This window comes from Myotis brandtii, unplaced genomic scaffold, assembly GCF_000412655.1.
Source record: "Myotis brandtii unplaced genomic scaffold, ASM41265v1 scaffold902, whole genome shotgun sequence".
Classification (NCBI taxonomy): domain Eukaryota; kingdom Metazoa; phylum Chordata; class Mammalia; order Chiroptera; family Vespertilionidae; genus Myotis; species Myotis brandtii.
The window spans coordinates 2,850,327-2,875,429 of NW_005371709.1; the positions used below are offsets into that span (position 1 = coordinate 2,850,327).

The 25,103-nt window shown below is 38.0% G+C and overlaps 1 protein-coding gene across 3 annotated transcripts in view; it reads left to right on the forward strand.

Annotated features, from left to right (window-relative positions):
- The window catches only part of ARHGAP19 (Rho GTPase activating protein 19), a 40,510-nt gene that overhangs the window by 8,531 nt on the left and 6,876 nt on the right, over positions 1–25,103 (forward strand). For all 3 annotated transcript variants that reach the window (XM_005885417.2, XM_014532712.1, XM_014532711.1), the window contains exons 2-11: positions 159–424; positions 1,925–2,005; positions 3,769–3,978; positions 7,806–8,032; positions 10,443–10,529; positions 15,549–15,614; positions 17,017–17,208; positions 20,342–20,440; positions 22,296–22,403; positions 22,944–23,022. In XM_005885417.2, the coding sequence (XP_005885479.1) occupies positions 159–424; positions 1,925–2,005; positions 3,769–3,978; positions 7,806–8,032; positions 10,443–10,529; positions 15,549–15,614; positions 17,017–17,208; positions 20,342–20,440; positions 22,296–22,403; positions 22,944–23,022 (1,415 nt within the window). The remainder of the gene's footprint in view (positions 1–158; positions 425–1,924; positions 2,006–3,768; positions 3,979–7,805; positions 8,033–10,442; positions 10,530–15,548; positions 15,615–17,016; positions 17,209–20,341; positions 20,441–22,295; positions 22,404–22,943; positions 23,023–25,103) is intronic.

Here is a 25,103-nt window from a genome sequence, read left to right on the forward strand (position 1 = left end):
TATATTTTTGATATTTATTTTATATATTTAAATGCCATTTAACAAAGAAAAAATCAACCAAAAAAATGAGTTCGCGTGTCACCTCTGACACGCGTGTCAGAGGTTCGCCATCACTGATCTAGGCCCACCCCAAGATTCTTCTGTTTCATGTTTTTCAGTGATGCCATCTGCAATTTTGTTATCTGCAATGACTCTTCCCTTCGAGGTCAGCCCATTATCTTCAATCCTGACTTTTTTGTGGAAAAACTCCGTCATGAGAAACCTGAGGTGTTCACCGAGTTGGTGGTCAGCAATATCACAAGGCTCATTGATTTACCTGGAACTGAATTGGCTCAGCTGATGGGAGAAGTGGAACTTAAGTTGCCTGGTGGGGCTGGCCCAGCGACAGGATTCTTCCGGTCTCTAATGTCTCTCAAGCGAAAGGGTAGGAGATGTGTTTGGGAAGGGTGTACGCATCTTAGTTGCTTTTTGAGTTTCATTCTTGGCATCTGTATGTTCATTGAGGAGTTGCTAATACCATAAAGCAATTTTGGTTGTTGTTTTTTCTTTCATTTTCATAAGAAGTAAAACAACCAAAATTATTTTAAAAGTCTAGATAAATTAAAGCCAAATATATGTCAGTCCCTGAGAGGTGACAATTAGTTTAGGTATTTATCAGGGACACCTTGATTTTCATTCCCTATTAATACTGTACTAAAATAATGTTTAAAATAAAACAAAGTTCATAGCTAGAGAGTACAGTAAAGACAGTTTGAGCATTTTTTTAATTGCAGTTGTTAGTTCCCAGATGTTTTAACAGCTGGAAGTGCACCTTAAAATGCACCAGGAAATGCAATCAAAACAACTCTCAATCAACTCTGCAAGTTTAACATTAGATTGTAGGTTTCTTGAATGGAATGCTTCAATGGAATGCTTTGAAAAGGCAAATAAAAATATCTATGACTCACCCCAAAACAGCCTTCCCAGAAAATAAATTACAGTGCTGTTCCTCTTTAACAGTAGAGGTGTGATCCCCAGAACTTGGAGCAACTTCCGTTGCTTTTTAAAAAGTATATATTTTTATTGATTTCAGAGAGGAAGGGAGAGGGGTAGAAAGAGATAGAAACATCAATGATGAGAAAGAATCATTGATTGGCTGCCTCCTGCACGCGCCCCACCGGGGATTGAGCCCATAACCGGGGCATGTGCCCCAACTGGGAATTGAACTTTGACGCTCAACCACTGAGTTACACCAGCTGGGCTACAGTGCTACTTTTGATAAGATATTAAAGAGGTACTATCTTATTTTATTAAATATAAGGAAATCATTAAGGTAGCAAAAAGTTTAAACATTATAATCTGACCCTGTATCTACTCTAGTGGATAGTCTGTCATGCTTTGACAATTATGGCTCTAAGTTCTATTATTTGTTTGTTTTTAAATTAAATATCAACATTTTAGGTATTGTTACTTTGTCTTCAAGAAACCTACAATCTAATGTTAAACTGGCAGAGTTGATTGAGAGTTGTTTTGATTGCATTTCTGGTGCATTTTCAGGTGCACTTCCAGCTCTTAAAATATTTTTTTTCTTTTAAATATATATTTATTGATTTCAGAGAGGAAGGGAGAGGGAGAGAGAGATAGAAACATCAATGAGAATTGATTGGCTGCCTCCTGCATACCCCCTACTGGGGATCGAGCCCGCAACCCGGGCATGTGCCCTTGGTCAGAATCGAACCTGGGACACTTCAGTCCACAGGCGGACGCTCTATCCACTGAGCCAAATTGGCAAGGGCCAGCTCTTAAGATTTTTGTTATTGACCTTGTGAAAGCCTTTGCTGAACTGTGACATCGGATGCTTGAGTGGTTTTCAGTATGCTGACTTTTGTATTGTTTGTGGAAAATATAGTCCTGTGTTATTGTTTCTTTTCTTTTTTCTTTTTAGAAAAAGGAGTAGTATTTGGATCCCCACTGACAGAGGAAGGCATTGCTCAGATATACCAGCTAATTGAATATCTACACAAAAGTAAGACTACTTAAAATTTTGTTGCTCTTTGTTAATGAAGAATTGTCTGCTTTCTATTGAGAGCTGACACCCTTGAGTTAGTAGGTGCCAATTAACCATCAACAAAGACACTAATCAGTGATAATTTCAGGTGGCATGTTTCTAAATATGTTCTGTTTTAAATTTCACTTCATATATTGATTTGTTTTTTGTTTTCAAATATGTATATAAATTAGCTTGTGTCAATCACATCTTCCCCTTGACTCAGACTTTTTTTCTGGAAAAATACATTGTCCCTAGAGAATCATAACATTTACTCAAGGGAGAATGACTTATCACCAAAGATACTTTTATCTTTAGAATTATATAATTAAAATACATTCTTTACTTAATTCCCATTTTCTTTTTTAGTAGTCATGCTGGTTATGTCATTCCTCTAAGTGCTTGGCACAGCTGAGTGTATGTGAAGTGTGTGGCATTTTATGACCCTTTGATAAATTTAATGCAAACACTGTGCTAGGAGCTAGAGCAGAGGTTAGGCAGCCTAAGGGCTACATTCATGTTTTGTTTTTAGTTGGCAAAGGATTAAATTAAAAATACAATTAGTTATCAGTGTTTTAAAATGGGGAAAGTCTAGGTTTTCAATTTCCTGGGATGATAGGAAGGTCTAGCAGCCTTGGGCCCTGTTGCCACTTGGACACAATCGGCTAGAGCAGTGGTTCTCAACCTTCCTAATGCCACGACCCTTTAATGCAGTTCCTCATGTTGTGGTGACCCCCAACCATAAAATTATTTTTGTTGCTACTTCATAACTGTAATTTTGCTACTGTTATGAATCGTAATGTAAATATCTGATATGCAGGATGTATTTTCATTGTTACAAATTGAACATAATTAAAGCATAGTGATTAATCACAAAAACAATATGTAATTATATATGTGTTTTCCGATGGTCTTAGGTGACCCCTGTGAAAGGGTCGTTTGACCCCCAAAGGGGTCGCGACCCACAGGTTGAAAACTGCTGGGCTAGAGCACAAGTATGTGCTCTCCAGTTCGATATGGTTCCTGTTCATTCATTTACTGTTGTCTGCCTGGCCCTGTCTTCTCAATTAGGGAGTTATATGAAGATAAATATGTACCCAAGCTGAAAACTTGAACTCTCAGGCTTCTTCCAATCAAACCAAAACTATACGTCCCATCTTTTTTTATCGGTTGAGATTAGTGTAGATCTAGTTGGGGTGGAAGCATAATTTAGTTGGGATGATGCGAAGGTTCCAGGAATCTTAGACTGAAAGGTGATCTGACAGGTTAGAGTTCCAATTCCAGAGGCAACACAGAGACTTTAGATTCATTTTGGGCTGGGAAACTGTTTATAGGAGCAACAAACCTCCACAGATGAACTCGGCCCCTTCAAACAAACTCTCAGATGGCAAAGGAAAGGGGCCGTCAGGGAGATTTGGCTTTTCTTCCAACTTGTTTTTTGAGCTCATTTCTATTGTTTAGATTAAATTCAGTCTCCAGATGTGTCTCAAGACGTCGAATGACTCCTGAGTGGATCACCTCTTAGTCCAGGAGATGTCCAGGTCTCAGGGATGCTCAGATTTGTCTCCACAGGTGTTAGTGGATTCTAAACTACTCTGGGGGAAAAAAGGCAAAAACCTTCTTCAAGGTCTTCGTAAAGAGCCTTTCAAGTGTAAAGTAGTCTTTTAGATGGCTTATTTTAACCATACTTTCTCTTTTTGTTTCCTTTTTGTATGTCCTCTATTTTCTTTCATACTAAACAGACTTACAAGTGGAAGGTTTGTTTAGAATACCAGGGAATAGTGTCCGGCAGCAGATTTTAAGGGATGCTCTCAATAATGGAACTGATATTGATTTGGAATCAGGGGAGTTTCACTCAAATGACGTTGCCACCTTGCTGAAGATGTTTCTAGGAGAGTTACCTGAGCCCCTGCTGACACACAAACATTTCCATGCACACCTCAAAATTGCTGGTGAGTGTAAGAGGGGAGGAGATGTAAGTGTATTTCTTTCAATTTAGTAAAGTCCTTTGGAATTTTCTATTGTTTGTAATCCACAGCAATACTTCTAAACCAGCGGTCGGCAAACCGCGGCTTGTGAGCCACATGCGGCTCTTTGGCCCCTTGAGTGTGGCTCTTCCACAAAATACCATGTGCGGGTGCGCACGTACAGTGCAATTGAAACTTCATGGCCCATGCGCAGAAGTTGGTTTTTGGCCTGGGCGAGTCTATTTTGAAGAAGTGGCGTTAGAAGAAGTGGGGGTACGTTCGCTGAGGTCGACCCCTCAGATTGAGGACGTTTTTAGCAAAGGCCAGTTTAGGAGTACCCTAATTAAGTTAATAACAATGTACCTACCTGTATAGTTTAAGTTTAAAAAATTTGGCTCTCAAAAGAAATTTCAGTCGTTGTACTGTTGATACTTGGCTCTGTTGACTAATGGGTTTGCTGACCACTGTTCTAAACAAACAAACAAACAAACAAAAAAAGAAAGACAGGAAGGGAGGGAAAAACAAAACAATAAAGCCCCTACTTTTGTTAATATTGGTTAAAACTTCATGGTATTTTTGGACTTCTGGGCACTCATAAGTTTTGGCCAGCTAAGTTTAATTTAATCAAATGTGTGTGTGTGTGTGTGTGTGTGTGTGTGTTTTAATAAATTAGTTTCTTTGAACATAAAATGTGGGTTTAATTTTTTTTTTATTCCTCAGGGATCCTAGCATAGTGCTTTGAATATTTCAGTTGCTCAATAAATGTATGCTTGCCCTGGCTGGTGTGGCTCAGTTGCTTGGGTGCCTTCTCATGCACCAAAGGGTTGGGTTTGATTCTGGTCAGGGCACATGCCTGGGTTAGGGACTCAGTCCCAGGGGGTGTTTGGGAGGCAGCCAGTGGATGTTTCCCTTTCACATTGGTGCTTTTTCTCTCTCTCCCTCTCCCTTCCTCTTTCTGAAATCAATAGAAACATCTTTAAAAAAACAAACAAAACCTTTAGAAATAAATAAATAAATAAACACATGCTTTTTATTTGATTAATTTACATTCCTGAGATGGTTATAGGTTTGGTACATTTGCCTTGGTTTGAGGCTTTAGCTAAGTATTATTATGCCTCAATTGAGATCATCTCTACTCTTGGAAGTTTTTAAAAAATATTTCCCTAGGATTTTTAAAAAATTGAATTTATGGGGGTGACATTGGTTAATAAAATTATATAGGTTTCAGGTGTACAATTTTGTAATACATCATCTGTATATTATATTGTGTATTCATGACCCCAAGTAAATTTGTTTTTTAAAAATACTTTTATTTGCTGCCTAAATACTAGTTAATACATTCACATTGTTCATATTCAAACTGTTCAAAAGACTATGCAGTGAAAAGACTCTCTTCCACCCTTGTTCCCCAGCACCTGGTTTTTCTTTCCAGAGGCAACCAATGCTATGATTGCTAATATATCCTTCCAGAGATATTTTATACACTTACAAATACTTAGATTCCTTTTTTTATGTAATGGTGAGGTATTACATTCATGGTTATTTTTTTACTTACTATATCTTGGAGAATGTTCCATTTTCAGCTCATAAATAGTTTTCTCATTCTCCTTTATGCCTGAGTGGTAGGGAATTCATTCTTCAATTGCACATCTGTAATACTGCTATAATTTAATGCCCTAGAGCATTTTTCTTTTGCTTCTAATTTTTTTTAATCCTCACCTGATAATATATTTTTAATTAATTTTTAGAGAAAGAGAAAAAGAGAGAGAGAGAGAAACATTGATGTGATAGAGAAAAATTAGTTGCCTCTCATAGGCGTCCCAACCAGGGATTGAACGTGCCACCTAGGTCTGTGCCCTAGTTGGGAATTGAACCCACAACCTTTTGGTGAATGGGATGACACTCCAATCAACTGAGCTACCTGGCCAGGGCTAATTTTTTTTTTTTTGAGTGCTTCATGAATTTGTGTATTATCCTTCTGTAGGGGCCATGCTAATATTCTCTGTATCATTCCAATTTTAGTATATGTGCTGCCAAAGTGAGCACCCCTTGCTTCTAATTTTAAGAAAAATAAATAAAAGATTTCTTTTGAATAATTTTTACTACTTAAAAGAAAACTAAGTTTAAATTTATAAAATCGAATAAGATTAGATTTTTTTATTTTTTTACCTTTTAAAAAATATTTTTATTGATTTCAGAGAGGAAGGGAGAGGGAGAGAGAGAGAAACTTCAATGATAAATAAGCGAGAATCACTGATTGGCTCCCCCCACCCCCCCCTCCCTCACTCACAACCTGGCATGCACCTTGATCGGGAATCAAACCGTGACCTGGTTCATAGGTTGACACCCAACCACTGAGCCACACCGGTGGGGCAAAATTAGATTTTAAAAAAGATTTTTATTGATTTTTAGAGAGAGAAGAAAGAAGGAGAGAGAGAAACATCGATGTGAGAGCAAAACATTGATCTGCTGTCTCCTACATGGCCCCCTACCCAGGATCAAGCCTGAAACCCGGGCATGTGCCCTGACCAGGAATCAAACCAGCAACCTTTCGGTGCAACGGGAGGATGCCCAACCAACTGAGCCATACCGGCCAGGGCAGATTAGATTTTTTTTAGCACTATCAGTAATAACCCAGATGATACAAATGAGAAAATATTACTAGAGTATTATATAACTTTACAATTACTTTGGAGAGAAAATTGATCTTTGAAAAAGATTTGGAAAATATTCATAAGTTTTTTTTATAAGGGTAACATGAAGAATGCTTTTTCTGTTTGTTTTCCCATTGAGTTAACTTAGTACAGTATTTAAAATCCTCCCCTTCACCACCCCATGATTCACTGTTCGTTGAAATCATATTGAGGTGTGGCACAGTTGTTGCATTTGCTATGCCTTGCTCATAACTGGAAGGGATTTTTGTTTTCAACTTCATATTAACAGGGAATAGTTTCTAGAAATATTATCTTTGTTTCCTAAACCTGGAGTTATTGCAGTTCAACAGCTTAACCAACACATTGTAATCATTTTCAGGTCTATATGAATTATATGCAAATAGTTATCTGTGTCTTTTGAAATTCCCATTACCCAGGGTTTTTATTGATAACCTGTGTAGTCTCTTAGGGGAGAAACAATCATTCTGACTCCATGGGGACCTGCCTGGATTATCCTGTTATCAGAGCATAATTCATTCTCATATTTCTTTTAGCAGTAAAATATCTGAGTGAGGAAAAGTGAAGGGGGTGGAATTATTAAAGGTATATGTGGACATATTTTTATTTCTCTTGGGTGTACACCTAAGAGTGGAATCACTGGGCCATATGGTAACTCTATGTTTAACTTTTTGAGGAACTGCCTAACTATTTTCCAAAGCGGTTGTACCATTTTACATTCTCACCAGCAATGTAAGAAGGTTTAATTTTCTCAGCGTTCTTGTTAACACTTGTTATTGTCAGTCCTTTTTATTATAGCCATACTAGTGGGTATGAAGTAGTATCTCATTATGGTTTTGATTTACATTTCCCTGATAGCTAATGATACCGAGTGCACAAATGCTTACTAGCCATTTATAAATCTTCTCTGGAGGAATATTTATTCAAGTCTTTTGCCCATTTTTGATTGGGTTTTTCTTTTTGATTATTCAGTTGTATTGACATTATTTTATTATATTTTGCTATAATCTCTGGTTATGCCTAATTCTTTTTTCTTCTTCTTTCTTCGATTAGAGTTGAGGGGAGGATAATAGTAGGAACATTTTTTCCCTCTTGCTTGTATTTCCTCCCTACTTGCAATCATCTCTTTTTGTCCTCAAGATTTGATGCAGTTTGATGATAAAGGAAACAAGACCGATAGACCAGATAAGGAGCGGCAAATTGAAGCTCTCCAGTTGCTCTTCCTCATCCTCCCTCCACCCAATCGTAACTTGCTGAAGTTACTGCTGGATCTCCTGTACCAGACAGCAAAGAAACAAGACAAGAATAAGATGTCTGCCTATAACCTTGCCCTTATGTTTGCACCCCATGTCATGTGGCCAAAAAATGTGAGTGTCGAGGGGAAGAGCAAAGACTGCTCGGTATTCTTGGGCTGGGCCTTATTCTGTGACTGTACCTTAGTGAGGTTATCAAGGGTCCAAGGTCTAGCCTTCTGTTTAACAAGTTTAGGAGCTTGCTTTATTAGTTCATTTAAGAGTCATCAGACCTGCCCTGGCCGGTTTGGCTCAGTGGATAGACTGGTGGCCTGAGGACTGAAGGGTCCCGGGTTCGATTCTGGTTGGGGGCATGTACCTTGGTGGCAAGGCTTAATCCAGCCTTGGTTGGGGCCACGGGGGCAACCAGTGGTTCTCTTTCTCTGTCTCTCCCCCTCCCTTCCACTCTTTCTAAAAATAAATGGAAAAATATCCTCGGATGAGGATTAATAACAACAAAAAAACAGTCATCAGACCTGATGGGGCCAATTTCTGTTAACCTCAGAAATTAGAGGCAACTAATTTTTCTCTATAAATCAATCTCTGATAAATCTGAATGGCAACTTATTAGTGGGAACTCAATGGGATTATAGCTACTAAATAAACAAGAATACTCCTTTTGGTGGGTCAATCTGAATTCCTTCTTAACGTGAATGCCATCTTGGGAAACCAAATTGATTCCTGAAGATTACATGGTATAAATTTAGAATAGAGTTGTTTGATATCAACTAATCTTAGGATGTCACTAAGCTTTTAGATAAGATGACACATAGAACAATCTTGCCTTATCCTAACTTTTCTATTTCCTGTAGATATTCTCTCCTTGGATAAAGCCGAACGTGCTTCTTATTATTGAGAACATGGCTTTCTCAGTGACTTGCATGAGAAATAAATTATCAAGAGTCTTTTGAACTCATTCTTGACCTGGAAGTACATAGGCTCATATTCCTGTCCATTCATATAGATTTTACTGTATGATGGAATTGGGAGGCAGGATACCTGGGTTGGAAGCTATAAACCAGCTGTGACCTGTATCCCCTTTTTTTTTAAAATCCTCATCCAAGGATATTTTTCCCATTGATCTTTAGAGATTGGAAGGGAGGGAAGAGTGGAGAAAGAGAGAGAAAGATAGGGGGGAGGGGAAGAGAAACATTGATGTGAGAGAGACATAGCGACTAGTTGCCTCTGGTATGTGCCCTGACGGGGGGCCAGGGATCAATCCTGGAACTGAGGTACGTGCCCTTGACCGGGAATTGAACCTGAGACCCTGCAGTCTGCAGGCCAATGCTCTACCACTGACCAAACCCGACCAGGGCGTGGCCTGTATTCTTTATGTTTTCTATGCTTAGGCTCCTCTTTTATAAACTGGTCATAATAGTATCTTTCCCACTTATCTGACAAGGCAGATGGATATGGTGACTTATAAAATATTTTGGGGATATAAGAAATGGGAAAAGAAAGATTAAGGAGAGGCTATGTGGTACATTTAACCTAATAGGTAACTAGTGAAAAAAATAATATAAAGTTCCAGGCCTGGAAGGGCCTTTCCTCAGAGAAAGGTTGGTGGGGGGTGGGGATGAGGGTGGAAGGATGGTTGGGTGATGAGAAGAAAAGGACACACCAACATTTGTCCATATTAAGGATTTTAGAACCAGCTGAGACTGTGGAAAAGGAGTAATCTGTGCTTATAAAGAGATTTAAGAGGTCTTGCTAAAAGCAAAAATGAATAAAGATACATCTTGAAGATGAGGGCTTTGGGATAGTAGAGATGCTGAAGTGCTTAAAAGAGGCAGGAGAGCCTGGCCGGTGTGGCTGAGTGGTTGAGTGTCGACCCATTGTCCAGGAGATCACAGTTTCATTCCCGGTCAGGGCACATGCCCAGGTTGAAGGCTCGATCCCCAGTAGAGATTGTGTAGGAGGCAGCCGATCAATGATTCTCTCTCATCATTGATGTTTCTGTTTCTCCCTTCCTCTCTCTGAAATCAATAAAAACATTAAAAAAAAAAAGCAGTAGAAACAAGAGAAGAGAATCAATGACAATTTGTATTTTTAAGAAACAGATGTCACATTGGTATCAATTAGTAGTGACAGTTCTCTTTTGTCTCTGGAGAAGCTCCTTTCTCTGAAGGGGCAATGGTGGTTGGTACAGATTCTGTTCTTCCTGACCCTTCTCCCAGACTAGATCTTCTCTAGCAACTCTGCTTGCATGTCTCATTTTCAAGCAGAATTAGGAAATGAAGATTGGTTCCCAAGGATTTCTTGGTCACTTCAGGGTCACATGGTTCTTCCTAGATTATGTCATTCCAGTGGAAATCTGCTGAATCAAAAAGCCTTTGCAGAATGAAACATTGTATTAGAGGCACCTTGGTTAGGGACAGAAACTATCATGTCTTTGAAAGAATAAGCTTGTTGGTAAGGAAGTGGAGTATCTGCCTTCTATTTCCCAGTTTGTAATCCCCTTTTTTTGTTTCTTTTTCCTGAATAGGTCACTGCAAATGACCTTCAAGAGAACATCACGAAGTTAAACAGTGGGATGGCTTTTATGATTAAACACTCGCAGAAACTTTTTAAGGTAGGTAAGGGATGGGAGTAGGTGGTAAAAGACAAGGAGGATGGAGCAAGGTAGGATCCTTAGGAGGGCTGTTAAGGTGATGATAACCAGTTAAGAAAGGCCCTGGGACTGGAATGCAGATTGTACAGTAGCAAAACCTGGAAGGAACAACCAAGTGGGGAGGATAGGAAGGTACCTGGAGGCTGAGCAGAGCTTTGCCCCCTCGGTAATTGGCTTCATTCCTCCGAGTCGTCCTTCCTTTTTCATGAAAAGCAGCATATGTTGGCCACTTAGTTTTATCCTCCCTGTTTCCTTCCAGTAGAATTTTGAGGGTCTGACAGCCTCCTTTCATTTTGTACTCTGTCCCTTTTAGTCTAAACTAGCAGTGTTCCTGCCAACATCATTTTCTCAAGAACTTTGTAGGTCTTCTGTGGATTTCAGTGGGATTCACTCCATTAGACAGAAGCCAGGTCTATAAATCTTTTGAAGATAAACCCTTCTCTACTTGAGAAGGCTGAGGGACATGACCTTTAAGCTTCCTGGAAGGCCCTCTGGTTTGATTGAGAGGATCTGTGAGGCACATCTTTACTCTCTTGAAAGGGCTGTTTGTGTGACTGGATAGTCTGACCTTTTGATGTTTATAAGATTTTATAAATAAAGGTTGCAGTCACATCCTTGGCCTTTTCTGATAGTGAATTTCTTTTGTCATCTGGAAAGGCTGAGAATTTTTAAGACCGCCCAGTTCTGTTTTCTTTTCTTCAAATTTTTTATTGTGGTTAAATACACATGACAAAATTTACCATCTTGACCATCTTCAGTGGCATTAATTTGTTGTTGTTTTTCTAAAACTTTAAAAAAAAATTGATCTTTATGGTTGAAAGTATTACAGATGTCCTTTTTGTTTCCCCCTTTGGCATTAATTTTTGATAAGAAGTGTCCAAACTTGTAGAGACTTTTTACAAGAGTTTATTTGAACCAAATGAAGACATATGCCGAGGAGCAAGATTTCAAATGCTCCAGAGAATAACTGTTTTGCAGCTTCTTTTGTACATTTGAAATTCAGGAGGGAAAGTGAGGAAGATTACATGGAGGTAGGGAGAAAGCAAGGCGGGGATTGGATTACAGGATAGTTAACAAGAGTATATGCTTTCTTGACGGTTACTATCCCTTCCTAGGGGTATTACTTCTGGTATTTCAAAGGTGTGTTAACCTAGATGCACAAGACCAATGGACAGGGCTTGCATAAAAACCTCTCCCTAAAGAAGATATGGGCCTTGGTTGTGACTATGTACCATGACCTGCCCAATTAGGAGGTTATGATCAGATCACCCTGTGAAGTTACTTTTATAGAATTCCTTTTTTTTCACCACAAATTACATACATACTGTTGTGCAATGATCACTACCATCCATCTCCAGAACTCTTCATTTTGCAAAACTGAAACTATATACTTGTACTTCACTGTGAAGGATTTTTCTTTTTTAATCCTCACCCGAGGATATTTTTCATTGATTTTTAGAGAGAGTGGAAGAGAGGGAAAGACAGAGAAATATCGATGTGAGAGAAACACATCAATTGGTTGCCTCCTGCCTGCACCCCGACCAGGGTCTGGACCAGGGAGGACCCTCAACCAAGGTACCTGGCCTTGACTGGAATCAAACCTGGGACTCTTCAGTCCACATATTGATGCTCTATCCACTGAGCCAGACCAGCTAGGGTTGAAGGATTTTTTTTTTTTAAGTGACTTAAAACAACACAAATGTATTCTTTTAATGGTTATATAGAAGTCTGACTGGAGTCTCACTGGGCTAAAACCAAGGTGTTGGCTGCATTCCTTTGTGGTTGTTCCGGAGAGACTGTGTACTTGCCTTTTCCCCCTCTGGAGATTGCCCACATTCCTTGGCTCATGCTCCCCTTCCTTTGTCTTCAAGACTATCAGTGTGGCATCTCTCTGACCATTCTTCCCTAGTCACACTTCCCTCTGGCCACATCTGGGAAAGGGTCTCTACTTTTAAGGACCCAAGTGACTCACCCTGACTAACCTAGGATAAGCTTTCTACTACAAGGTCCTTAACTTAATCACACCAGCAAAGTTCGTTTTTACCACGTAAGATAACAAATCCCTGTGAAGGATTTTGAGAGTACAGATCATACAAACCTTAGAGATAAAACAGAGTACAATTTCCTAGATGTAGTTCAGCTTAGTACAAATTCTAATGATTAGACTCTAAAATATTCTTAGTTTTTACTCTATTTTTCTTTTCTTCCATAGATTCTTCTTTCAGCTTCTCATTCTTGGGGTTTTCATCTTTGTTTGCTACGTTAGCTTTGTTTCCAGGCTAGTGTGAGCACTGTTTGAGTCTCCGTTGATCACTAAAGGAGAGAGAAAAAGGCTTTTGGAGATTTATCTTGGAGATTTAGGTCTTGTCTCTTTCAATTTGGGCCAGAACTGGTGTCCTTGTGGGCACCCGCTTTACCATTTGGCTGATGATGTTCTTCCCTGAGCTTTTCCTCTGGATGAAAAATGGTTGTTCTGCGTGCTCTGTCACTTACTCTGAGGTAGTGTTTAAGCTCCAGATTTGTGCTTGTGCTTTGTTGTGTCTTCTTGTTCTCGGGCTCCTTTGTATGGATTTTTATCCTCCTTAATCCTCATATCCTGTGTTGCCTCATTCTGTGTTCTTTGTATTCCACCCCCCGCCCCCTACCATTTTTCTGAAATTCTTCTTAGCTGTTTGTAGTTCTGTCCTCTGTTGTCTGACCCAGTATGATTTTATCTCTCTTCAACATGAGTCATCACATCTTAACCTATGGACTTAAATATACAGTTAAGGCCAATTTTCACTTTATTTGGGAAGTCCTTCTTTTCCTGTGAATTATAAAATACTTAAGACCCTCAGATTTTTATTTAAAGCGGTCCATCTCTGGCTCCCTTTCTGGATATCCTTCAGCTATATTATCTTTTTGGGGCAGACTTTTTGTTTATTTGGTTTTGTTTGTTTCTGGCATAAAATGTCCCCAGCTTCCCTGGCTGGGTAGCTCAGTTGGTTTAGAGCATTGTACTAATACGCCAAAGTTGTGGGTTTAATCTCCAGTCAGGACATGTACAAGAAGCAACAAATGGATGCATAAATATGTGGAACAACAAATTGATGTTTTTCTTTCTGTCTCCATCTTCTTCTCTCTCTTTAAAATCAATCAATCAATGAAAATAAAATAAAATGTCCCCAGCTCACTCTTTTTTTGCTTTGCCCTGGGCCTGAAATCAAGAATTTTCTCCAAGGAACCTTGGTTTCTTTAACACTAGGTATACTCATTGTTTCTGGGGTGTCATTGGCTCTTTGAGGGCAAGGAAGTAGATTAAAATTTTTTAGCAAGAAATCTATATTAATACTATTTCCAATTATGATTTAACATTATAGAGCTTTTTCTTGACTTCTTTCACTTTATATTTGCACCTTTTTATTCTTTTTAAAAAAAATATATTTTATTTTTTACAGCGAGGTGGGGAGAGGGATAGAGAGTTAGAAACATCGATGAGCTGCCTCCTGCACACTCCCTACTGGGGATGTGCCCGCAAAAGGTACATGCCCGTGACCAGAATCAAACCTGGGACCCTTCAGTCCGCAGGCCGATGCTCTATCCACTGAGCCAAACTGGTTAGGGTACACCTTTTTATTTTTACATTGCAAATTCCAGATTTTCATAGCATTTACGTATGTTATTATTTGCTTTATTCTATGATATACATAAAATGGTTTCAAAATAATACAGCTGTTACTACTTATAGTAAACCTACATAAACCCGTTGATGGGAGTTTAAGATTTTTTGGCAGTTCCTTTTTTCTTAAATATATTTCATTAAGGATATGTAGTCAGAATACAGTTTTCAAAAGTTAGGTGAAATAATTCCTTTCTCTGTGTTTATAGTATCAATTTGATGTATAGATATGTTCACTTATTTTCTGTTTCTGTTCAGTTTTAGAATTTGCTTTTTTTCCCTTTTGAATTTAATTTTTTGAATCTGTAGTATATTTACATGGTTGAAAAGTTAAAACTATACGAGAAAGTATGCTTGGAAAAAATCTCAGTTCTTTCATTATTTGTATTGTTTTCTGGCTTATCCTCCTAGTGTTTCTTTTTGTAAAATCAAATAAATGTGTCTACATGTGTATATTCTTATTTCCTCTTCATTTTACTAAGTACTTTTATGTACTGTTCCATAACTTTTCTCATGTAACATTAGATCCTGGACATCACTCCCTACCTGTTCACACAATGTTTCTTCCCTTCTTCCCCTCCTCATTCCTTCCCTCCCTTCTTTCGTTTTTAATGACTGCATAGTACTGCATGTGTGGATGTATAAAAGTTCATTCAGTCAGTCCCCTACTAGTAGATATTTGAGGTTGTGTCCAATTTTTTTATTTATCTTATCCAAATTTATTTTGTTTTTCTGGAGTTATATCTTCAGGATAGATTCACAGAAGTGAGATTTCTGGGTAAATGGTAAATGCAAATGTAATTTTCTTAAATGTTGCTAAGTTCCTTCCATAATGGTTGTATTATTTTACACTTATATTTGGACAGTATCAGGGTTCTTGTCATAGGATTCTGGGCAATATATCAGTAAGCTAAAATTTTCCTTGTCTGTTGTTATCTCATAGGAATTCTAAATGGTATTTTCTATACAAAAATTCTAAAATATGACCACTGTAATTTGTAAGAATTTTAGGGGTGGTTTTGCCAAGTATAAGCATTATTACAGATATCTATATTTTTGTTTCTGGCTCATTTGAGTATATTCATGCCATATTTGATTCGTAGAACAGGAACAACTATAGTAGTGTCTTCTTAGTTTTCCCATCAGATTTGTTGGAATTATCTTTTTGGTGGAAGCTATAAAATAGGGCATTTTGAAGATCTTTATTTTTTCTAAAGTAATCTGCCAGTCAAATTATTTTGAAAACCATTGTCATTGAGTCTTAAAAGAACTTTAGATACTACTTATTGCTTGGTCTTGGTTTTCTTTCATTACCTGCCCAGGCTCCTGCTTATATTCGGGAATGTGCCAGATTGCACTATTTGAGCTCCAGAACTCAAGCATCCAAGGTAAGAATAGGAAATTGTTCTTAGCCCACACAAGGAGAGCTTTAATTAAAATTAATGGAGTTTAAAACAAAGTGTGAAATCAAAGTAAAGCTATGAAAAATAAAATGTTTTTATAGTTTAAAATTATCTAGTCATTTTGAGTTAAGGAAAAAGACTGAGAAGAAAGTTATATGTTGAAATAAAAATGCCCCTACACAGTCTGCATTCTGAGGTGCGCCACTGATGGCATAGACTGTATGTGTAAAGGTTTTCACAGAGCCCATGTGCATTCTTACAGCATATGGTATAAACAGTCTGTGAATAGCAAATGTATGGAATATTTTATCGTAATAAAAGTACAACTTTATGTAATACAATCTTATTTCAGGTTCAGTAGTAAGGTAACAAACATTGTCAAGTAGCTAAAAGACTTGAGACCACATGAGCTTAGAATGCAAATGTGTGATGTTTATTGGCAAAATTACATATGATTACTGAGCTTTAAAAGTGAGAAATTAAAAAAATCTCACAAGTGCTTTTTGATGCTTTTTGTTTAGTCTGTCTTGGTTAGAAACTGAAGCTGTCAGCCTACACTATATTTTTTCCCTGCTCCTGTTTGTTTCTATGTCTCATTTAGCAAATACTTGGTATGACCAGAAAACAGTATTTGATTTCAACTAGATTAACTGGGCGGGGGGGAGGGTGGAGGGTGTTCTTAGAGAGCTGTTTTTGTTCCTCTACTACTGCTGTGTTGTTGTCACATCATGTTGACATGTGTGGGAAAGAGTACCAGCCAAGAACCAGTGCACTTGGGCTCCAAGATGGGTCTGTCACTTCAGTATCTAGAGAAGTTTAAACTTATAGCTTAGCTTCAGTTTTCTCTTCTATCAAATAGGAATGATGATACTTTCCCTGTTTACTTCATAGGATAGCAGTGAAAATTATATGAGATTAAAAGATGCTTCAAAAACTGAACTCTTATGTAACTTTTGGTGGCAATAATTCTGAATGAATTTAGGATCTCTGAGCAGGTCATGGGAATGGGTTATTAATATTAGTAAAGTCTAGCCCTGGCCAGGTAGCTCAGTTGGTTAGAACGTCCTCCGGATACGCTAAGGTTGCAGGTTCAATCTCTGGTCAGGGCATATACAACAATCAACCTGTGAATGCATAAATAACTTGAACGAGAAATCGATATTTCTCTCTCTCTAATCAATAAAAAGCTGTACATTAAAAAAGACATAGTCTATAACTGTATGTTTCTTTTTATCTGATAATAGTTTTTAGACTTTTATTGTTCCTGGGTATAAGAATATATCATGTACCCTACTTCCCCACTCTTCTTTTTGCTCCAGGGTTGTGGGAACCTAAAAACAAAGCTGGTAGGATGTATTCACTTATTTTTCTTTTAAATTTTCTCTAGGATGATCTTGATCTGACAGCTTCGTGTCATTCTAAGTCCTTCCAACTGGCAAAATCTCAGAAACGGAACCAGATGGATTCCTGCTCTCATCAGGAGGAGACCCAGCAGCGGACAGAAGAGGCACTGAAAGAGCTGTTCCAACATGTTCACAATATGCCCGAATCAGCAAAGAAGAAGCAGCTTATCAGACAGGTGCCCGAAAGCAGGGAAACAGGGCTTTCGGAATTCATGTGATCATGGTTATAGAATCATAGGGGATATTGTTAAGAATCTCATTTAATTTTTGACTCTTATTGGCGCAAGCCTTGGCTCAGCCATTGAAGCAAACTTGTCTATGGAACCTCATTGGAATCTCTATCTCTATACTACTGCCCCACTAGAGAAAAGAGTGGAGGCTCTTGGATTTTTCTAGTTTAACAGAAGGATCCAACCATAGTTAGAGCTTCTCTAATTTGATCATGTAGCAAGATTGCTGAGAGAGAACCAGCAGTCACAATATATTATTCCAAAGTTTAAATCCTTCTTTGGTAAATAACAACCTTTCTGAATTTTAGTTTTCTTCTTTGTAAAATGGTAATTGTAATGTCCATCTTGTAAAGATTAGAGAGAATCTATGTAAAGTAGTTGGCATAGTAGAGCAAAGTGGTAGCTCTTAGTGAGCTGTTTGCAATTAGAAAATGCTGTTAGCTAAGGGCCTTGTCTGATATTAGAAACTAGAGGCCCGATGCACAGATTCATGCACTGGTGGGGTCCCTTAGCCTGGCCCGCGCCCTCTGGCAATCTGGGACCCCTTGGGGAATGTCAGACTGCCGATTTTGGCCCGATCCCCGCAGGCCACAGCTGCGCTTGCCAGCCGTGAGCCTGGTGTCTGGAGCCCATTGGTCAGCTGAGCAGCGCTCCTGCAGTGGGAGCACACTGACCACCAGGGGGCAGCCCCTGCATCGAGCATCTGCCCCCTGGTGGTCAATGCATGTCATAGTGACCTGTCTACTGGTCATTCGGTCATTCAGTGACTTAGGCTTTTATATATATAGATAAGTAGGAATTCTAGTGGCTAAGTTTGTTTATTTTGGAGGTATGGGAGGTCTCTCCTTTGCCATTTTGAGACTCAAAGTGGAGCTTGAGTAAATACTGATGACGTGGTTAGTTGCTTTCTCAGGAAATTCATCTTGTCTCAGACCCTCTTGAATTTTAGCTGAACAGGCAGGGTAAGTCTCTTGACTTTTTATTCAACTGAGACCTTCTTGAGGGAAGAGTCAGTGTTTTTAATACATATATTTTTTATACCTAATTTCAAGCATAGGGCCAGACATAAGTGCTCAGAAAATGTTGAACTGAGCTGTTCTTAACAATGGACAGAGTCCTTCAAGAGAAGTTTTCTATCACTCTCTGAATTTACTTCGATACCTAGCAAATTGTGATAAGACTGGGATTTTAGAGGTTTTTGTCTGAGTATTACTACCAACTCAAAGTGTAGTGATTTGATTCTTGGTAGAGACTAAGATAGCAATTCAGGTAGGACAAGTGTAATGACTTATCAAGAACACTGAGGATTAAATGTAATATAAAGGAAAAATCTTAACATTATTTTTGTTCTTTTTTTTAGAAAGATAGGAAATTATAGAGAAGGATAAGAAAAAAATAAAATCACTCATCCCACTATGTTTACATTTTGGCTATTTTTTCCAGTCTCTTTTTGTATAGACATATTTTTATATAGTTTGATTGTAACATATACTTTCTTTTACCTCTCCCTTTTCACTAAATATTATAGCATAAGCATTTTATGCATGGCTGTATACTCCTTGCCTACATTTTAAATACTGCCATTTTGCCCTGACCAGTTGGTTGGAGTGTCGTCCCATACACTAAAAGGTTGCGGGTTCGATTTTCGGTCAGGGCACATGCCTAGGTTTCGGGTTTGATCTCGGCCCCAGTTGGGATTTATGGCAGCCGATGTGTTTCTCACATTGATGTTTCTCTCTCCCGCTCTTTATCTCTCTCCCTTCCTCTTCTAGTGTTTCTTTTATGAATGTGTATTTCAATTTTTTTTTCTGCTTGAGATCATAATATACAATCAATTTTTCTATATCCTATCCTTTTCATTTAAAATTATATCATGAACATTTTCCATGTCATTAAAAGGCTAGAAACATTTTTTTTAAATATATATATTTTATTGATTTTCCACAGAGAGGAAGGGAGAAGGATAGAGAGTCAGAAACATCGATGAGAGAGAAACATTGATCAGCTGCCTCCTGCACACTCCCTACTGGGGATGTGCCCGCAACCAAGGTACATGCCCTTGACCGGAATCGAACCTGGGACCCTTGAGTCCGAAGGCCGACGCTCTATCCACTGAGCCAAACCGGTCAGGGCAGGCTAGAAACATTTTAATGGTTGTATAATATTTCATCATAAATAACCTAATGTATATACGTATAGTTTGCCTTCTGGGCATGTTGAGGAAATTAGGTCATTTTTTAGTTTATATATTTTTGTTATAAGTATTTTCATTGCAGATTTTTTCCTAGAGTGGCATGAGAAAGCGTATGCCTTTCTTTGTTGTTGTTGATACATCTACTGGGTCTCTTTTAATATATAGGTCCCTTCTTCTCTCTTATCCCTCTTTTTCACCTCTAAAAAATTGCCCAAGTTTCTTCATTTGAATAAACTCTTAAATTTGACATAGTTTATATTTAGAGAAAAATTGCAAAGATACAACAGAGAATTTCTACATACCCTTCATCCAGTTTCTCCTAATGTTAACATTGTCAAAACTAAGAAATTAACAATGGTACATTACTATTAACATTACACACTTTATTCAGATTTTATCAATTTTTCTACTAATATCCTTTTTTCTGTTCTGGGATCCAATCCAGGATACCACATTGCGTTCAAGTACGTATATATACACATATTCTCTTTCTTTCCACCCCAACCCCCGTGATACCTTCCAGAGTCTGGATTTTGCTGGTTATATCCTTGTGGTATTATTTAAGATGTCCTTCAGTCCTCTGTATTTGCTATAAACTGGTGGTTAGGTCTAATTCTAGAATTTGATCTGATTCCAATTTGATTTCTTTGGTGTGCGCTCCTTAATTTAACCCTCAAACTAATTTAATAAATTTGGACTTGTTTTTTGGCAGCATTTCTGCCTTTGTGATTTGCTTGCCACTCTACTTACTTATCCATATATGCACAGAATCACTTACTACTGGATTTTTCTCGGTATTTACACTTAGCTTTTTATATGTTTGTCCCAGAATGCTATCGCTTGCTGGGAGAATGTTAACAAAATGTTCTCTATGTTTTCTTTTAGTTTAATAAGCAATCTGTGACCCTAACACCAGGGCAAGAACCTTCTACTCCCCGGGTACAGAAGAGGGCCCGTTCACGTTCCTTCAGTGGCCTTATTAAGGTAAGTATGCTGTGCTATTGGTTTCAGCATTGACTATGAGAAAATTGAACAGTTTCATCGTTCTTATGCATAAACAGCTTTCTTCTATTCTTTGGAACCCTGTAAAAGGCATGTTTGTAAGAGGATAAGGATAGAATTTGGAAAAGCTTTTATTTTTCAAAGCATTTTTCTGTGCTTCAAATCAGAGAAGGGGTTCTGTGTTTGGAGAAGTGAGGAATGAAAGAAATAAAGGCCCATCCTTCTCTTCTGTGGTTAAGGACAGATTCCTTGTTTCTGAACTGTGGAGAAAGTCTCTTTTGCTTCATGACCTGCTTTGTACTACACACTTCATTATGCAATTTGCTGAAGTTATAGAGAAGTGAGAAGATTGATAGAGACTAGAAAAATTGTTAGAAAATGGACTTTGTGGGTTTAAGTAACTCAAATTTTTGTGAGCTTAATATTTGATCAGTTGTAGTCTATTCCTTTGTATCAAATTCATTACAAATCTTGTTTTTAAAACAAATACAATATGTACTTCTGTGCTGTTGTTGCCCTTACTATTTGCAGATTCAATTTTTCAGTCTTTGTGGATGGTTTGACTTGTAGTTAGGGGATATTGTCATCAGGTGGCAGTAGATAACTTGATTATGAGGTTCAAATTTTCCGGCATACCTTAAACTAAAGCAAGGTTCTGGTTAACTTAGAATGAGATTAGCACTGTTCTATATTCTACGGTTCTTCTTTTTAAAATTATTTTAACATTATTAATATCTATAAATCTATCAACAGTCAAGGAGCTCTTTGCTTAAAATGACAAATTGTGCACTAAAAATATGTATATATTTTGTAATATATGTATTTTTTCCAGTAAGCTGCAGTTGTCAGCAGTTGGAATTTCATCTAAACTCTAATTTTGATCCTAGTTAATATCATTAATAGAAGTTTAGAATTCTCTCAATCCTGATTCACTGGGGCCAATAGCCTCTGGAACATTAGATTTGCTTGACATTAAAATTTTCTTTGCTATTAACAAAGTGAAAAGGCAACAAGCAGAATGGGAGAAAATATTTGTAAAACATATATCTATAAGAGGCTAATATTCAGAATGTAAAAAGAACTTTTATAAACAAACTAACAAAATACCCAAAGGACTTAAATAGACATTTTCTAAGGAAGAAGATATACAGATAACCAATAAACACATGAATAGATGTTCAATATCATTTATCATTAGGGAAATGTAAATCAAAACCACAATGAAATACCAATTCATAATCATAAGGATGGCTGTTCTCAAAACGAACCCAGAAAATAAGTGTTGGTGTGGATATGGAGAAATGTCAGTATAGTCATGTGACCCTCTTAAGAAGGCCTGTACCTTGTGACTATATTAGAAACTCTTATAGAATTTCTCCAAATTTTCCAGTCTTGGGGAAGCTAAGTCTTAGAGTGGGCCCAGTGTAAGTATTCTTTAGTTGGGAGGAGAGGAGGGGACTCTTAAGAACTGCCAGAGACAACATGTCTTTGGGGAAAACATTATACAAGTAAGTAACTGGAGTTTCTTTTATAGTTTCAGAAGCACAATGTAATTGCCTGTATTAGAGAGTTTAAATAAACTGTAAAGTTGCTTCTAACATTGCACCCCTTTTAAATGAAGAGGAAAAGTGATAACCTAAAGAAAGGCAATGATTTCAGGTTGTTGTTTTTTTCTTTTTCTTTTGGTGTGATCTCCCTTGTAGAAGAAGATGGCCTGGGAGAATTTATCAGAAAGCTGAGATTTCCTTAACTTAAGGAACTATTTTTGAAGACCAGAATAGCAATAATACAGATAAGCAGATGTTTATAAATCAAATATTTTTTCTTCCTAAATCAGCGGAAGGTCCTGGGAAGTCAGATGATGTCAGAAAGGAAGAACAAGGCCCCTACGCCGGAATCTCTAGCCATTGGTGAATTGAAGAGAGCCAGCAAAGAGAATATGAATGTAGGAAAATACTGTTCTTTGTACCTTCTTTTTGTATGTGATTATTTATAGAAAGGAGGAAAATTTATATACTGTCATCTGTTTGACTGTGTTTCTCAGTAAACTAGGCCTTTTTCTCAATTAATCCTTTCATTTATGCTGTCATCTTTCTGTAGGTTTTCATTGATTCATTCAACAAACACATTTTGAGTTTAAGGAAGATACAGCCAGTCATAATAAGCAAAGAAGGCAAATACAGTGAGATAGCTCCACAAACATAGTGCTTGAGGGAGCACTTCTTACTGGGAGACTCCACAGGGTGGGTAGCATTTGAGCCAGACTACCTGGCGCTGCATTACCCCTGGAGGAGTCCTTTAGGTGTCCCAGGCATGGTCACTTCAGTGAGCCAGCAAGAAAACCAGTTAAGATTAATGAGATATAAATATGTCAGTAAAACTCTGGACATTGACATTGACCCAGTAAACAAATTCCGGTTAGTAAAGTCTATCTATAGGAATGACATTAGAATATTTAAGTCACTATAAAAATTTCTTGTTACAGTTATTTTCTGGATCTCCAGATGGCACGATGACACCAACAAGATTGAAATGGCCAGAGGGGAAGAAAGAGGGAAAAAAAGGTACTAATTGTACTTATTTATTCTGTGTTCTTACTGAATGTGGTTCCTTTCTACATCTAGTTAGTAACATTTTTTAAATGGTTGTAGTTAGAAGCAATGTAAAAATTACAAGACTGGGTCTTGCCCTTGAGTTCATTTAGCAGATGGTTATTGTGCATCTCCTCAGCACTGTCCCAGGTGCTGAGGGTTAGAGCTGAGGATAGACCCTCCTGGTCCCTGCATTCTTGCACAGACACGTGTAAAATACCTTCAGAGTACTTGTTAAGCAAATAAAAAACAAATGTTAACTAATTTGTGAAACTGAGTACAGAAGTTCCAAGAATATGCTCAGTAAACATGGAATAGTTACGTTCCTTCTTGTCATAGACTTCAGTTTTGTTTATTCAGTGAAACTTTCCAGAGAGATAGTTCATGCTAAAGGACCCTGGAAATCATATACAAGATGTTTATTGAGCCCTAACCAGTTTGGCTCAGCGGATGGAGTGTTGGCCTGCGGACTGAGGGGTCCCGGGTTCGATTCTGGTCAGGGGCATGTACCTCGGTTGCGGGTGCATCCCCAGTGGGAGGTGTGTAGGAGGCTGCTGATCGATGTTTCTAACTCTCTGTCCCTCTCCCTTCCTCTCTGTAAAATATCAATAAAATATATTTTTTTTAAAAAAAGATGTTTATTGAGGCTCAGGACAAAGAGGATTATTTAGTGCTGGGACTGCTGGTTGCCCAAGCTCTCCTGGTAAAAGGCAGTGGCTACTGTGCTTTCTTCTGAAGAAGCCATGTGTTTTATAGAAAGACCAGGGGATTTGTAGTTAGACCTGACTTGAGTCATCATTCCTCTGGCCCAAGTTTCCTCCTCTGAAAATGAGGTTTCTTATGAGGCTCAACTGAACTAATGTTTTGGAAGCACACCATGATTATTAAAGCATAAACAAGTGGTCATAATTGTTACTAAAGAAAACCAGAGGAGACTTGGTCTTGTTTTATTAGGCTTGTGTGGCAGCTGAAGTGACCTCTGGTTTGACATGGTCATTTTACCACCGAGACATGAGCATAGTTATTATTTGAAACATTTTGATAGGGAACAAAAGTCCAATCTTTATGGATAAATTTTTATACTTTTCTAAAAAAATTAGAGTTTGGTATAGTCTCTTTACTTATCCTTGAATGAATTATCTGAATTCTTTTCTTTCCACCTTGCTTCTGATTTTGAGGCTGGGCTGTTTTCTTTTAAAAATAAATTTTTATTAATTTCAGAGAGGAAGGTAGAGGGAGGGAGAGATAGAAACATCAATGATGAGAGAGAATCATTAATCGCATGCCTCCTGCATGCCCCACACTAGGGACCAAGCCCACAACCCAGGCATGTGCCCTTGACTGGAATCGAACCTGGGACGCTTCAGTCCGCAGGCCCACGCTCTACCCACTGAGCTAAAACCAGCTAGGGCTGGGCTGTTTGAGGCAAGTTTGGTGTTGAGTTATGTGCGTCTACATAGTTCTACCTATATATTCATAAGTCAAAACTAATCATAAGGTATATTTGAAGGGTACATTGTTTTGTATAAATTACACCTTTTGTCGCTTTCATTTTTGAAAAATAATCAAGAAATAAGTCTTTCTATATTGACAATTTTGCTTTTGGAAGAAATGCATTAAAAAATAAGCCAGTTTAGCCCTAGCTAGTTTGGCTCAGTGGAGAGAGCGTTGGTCCGCCGGGGTTCTGGATTTGATTGAGGTCAAAGGCATGTACCTCGGTTGCAGGATCCTCCCTGACCTGGGCCCTGGTCAGGGCTCGTGTAGGAGGCAACCAATCAATGTGTTTCTCTCATCAAATTTTCTGTCTTTCCCTCTCTCTTGCACTCTCTCTAAAAATCAATGGAAAAATATCCTCAGGTGAGGATTAAAAAATAAATAAATAAGCCAGTGTAATGTAATAATTTACCAAGAAATTTTAGTGCAGGGATGCTTGATCTGTTAACTGTGGACTTCATAAAGCTCTAAAGAAGTTCCTGGTATTGTTAATGTAATTTTATGTATTGGTACATATGTGCATTTTCATGGCGGAGAAAAAAAATATTTTTGTTAGATTC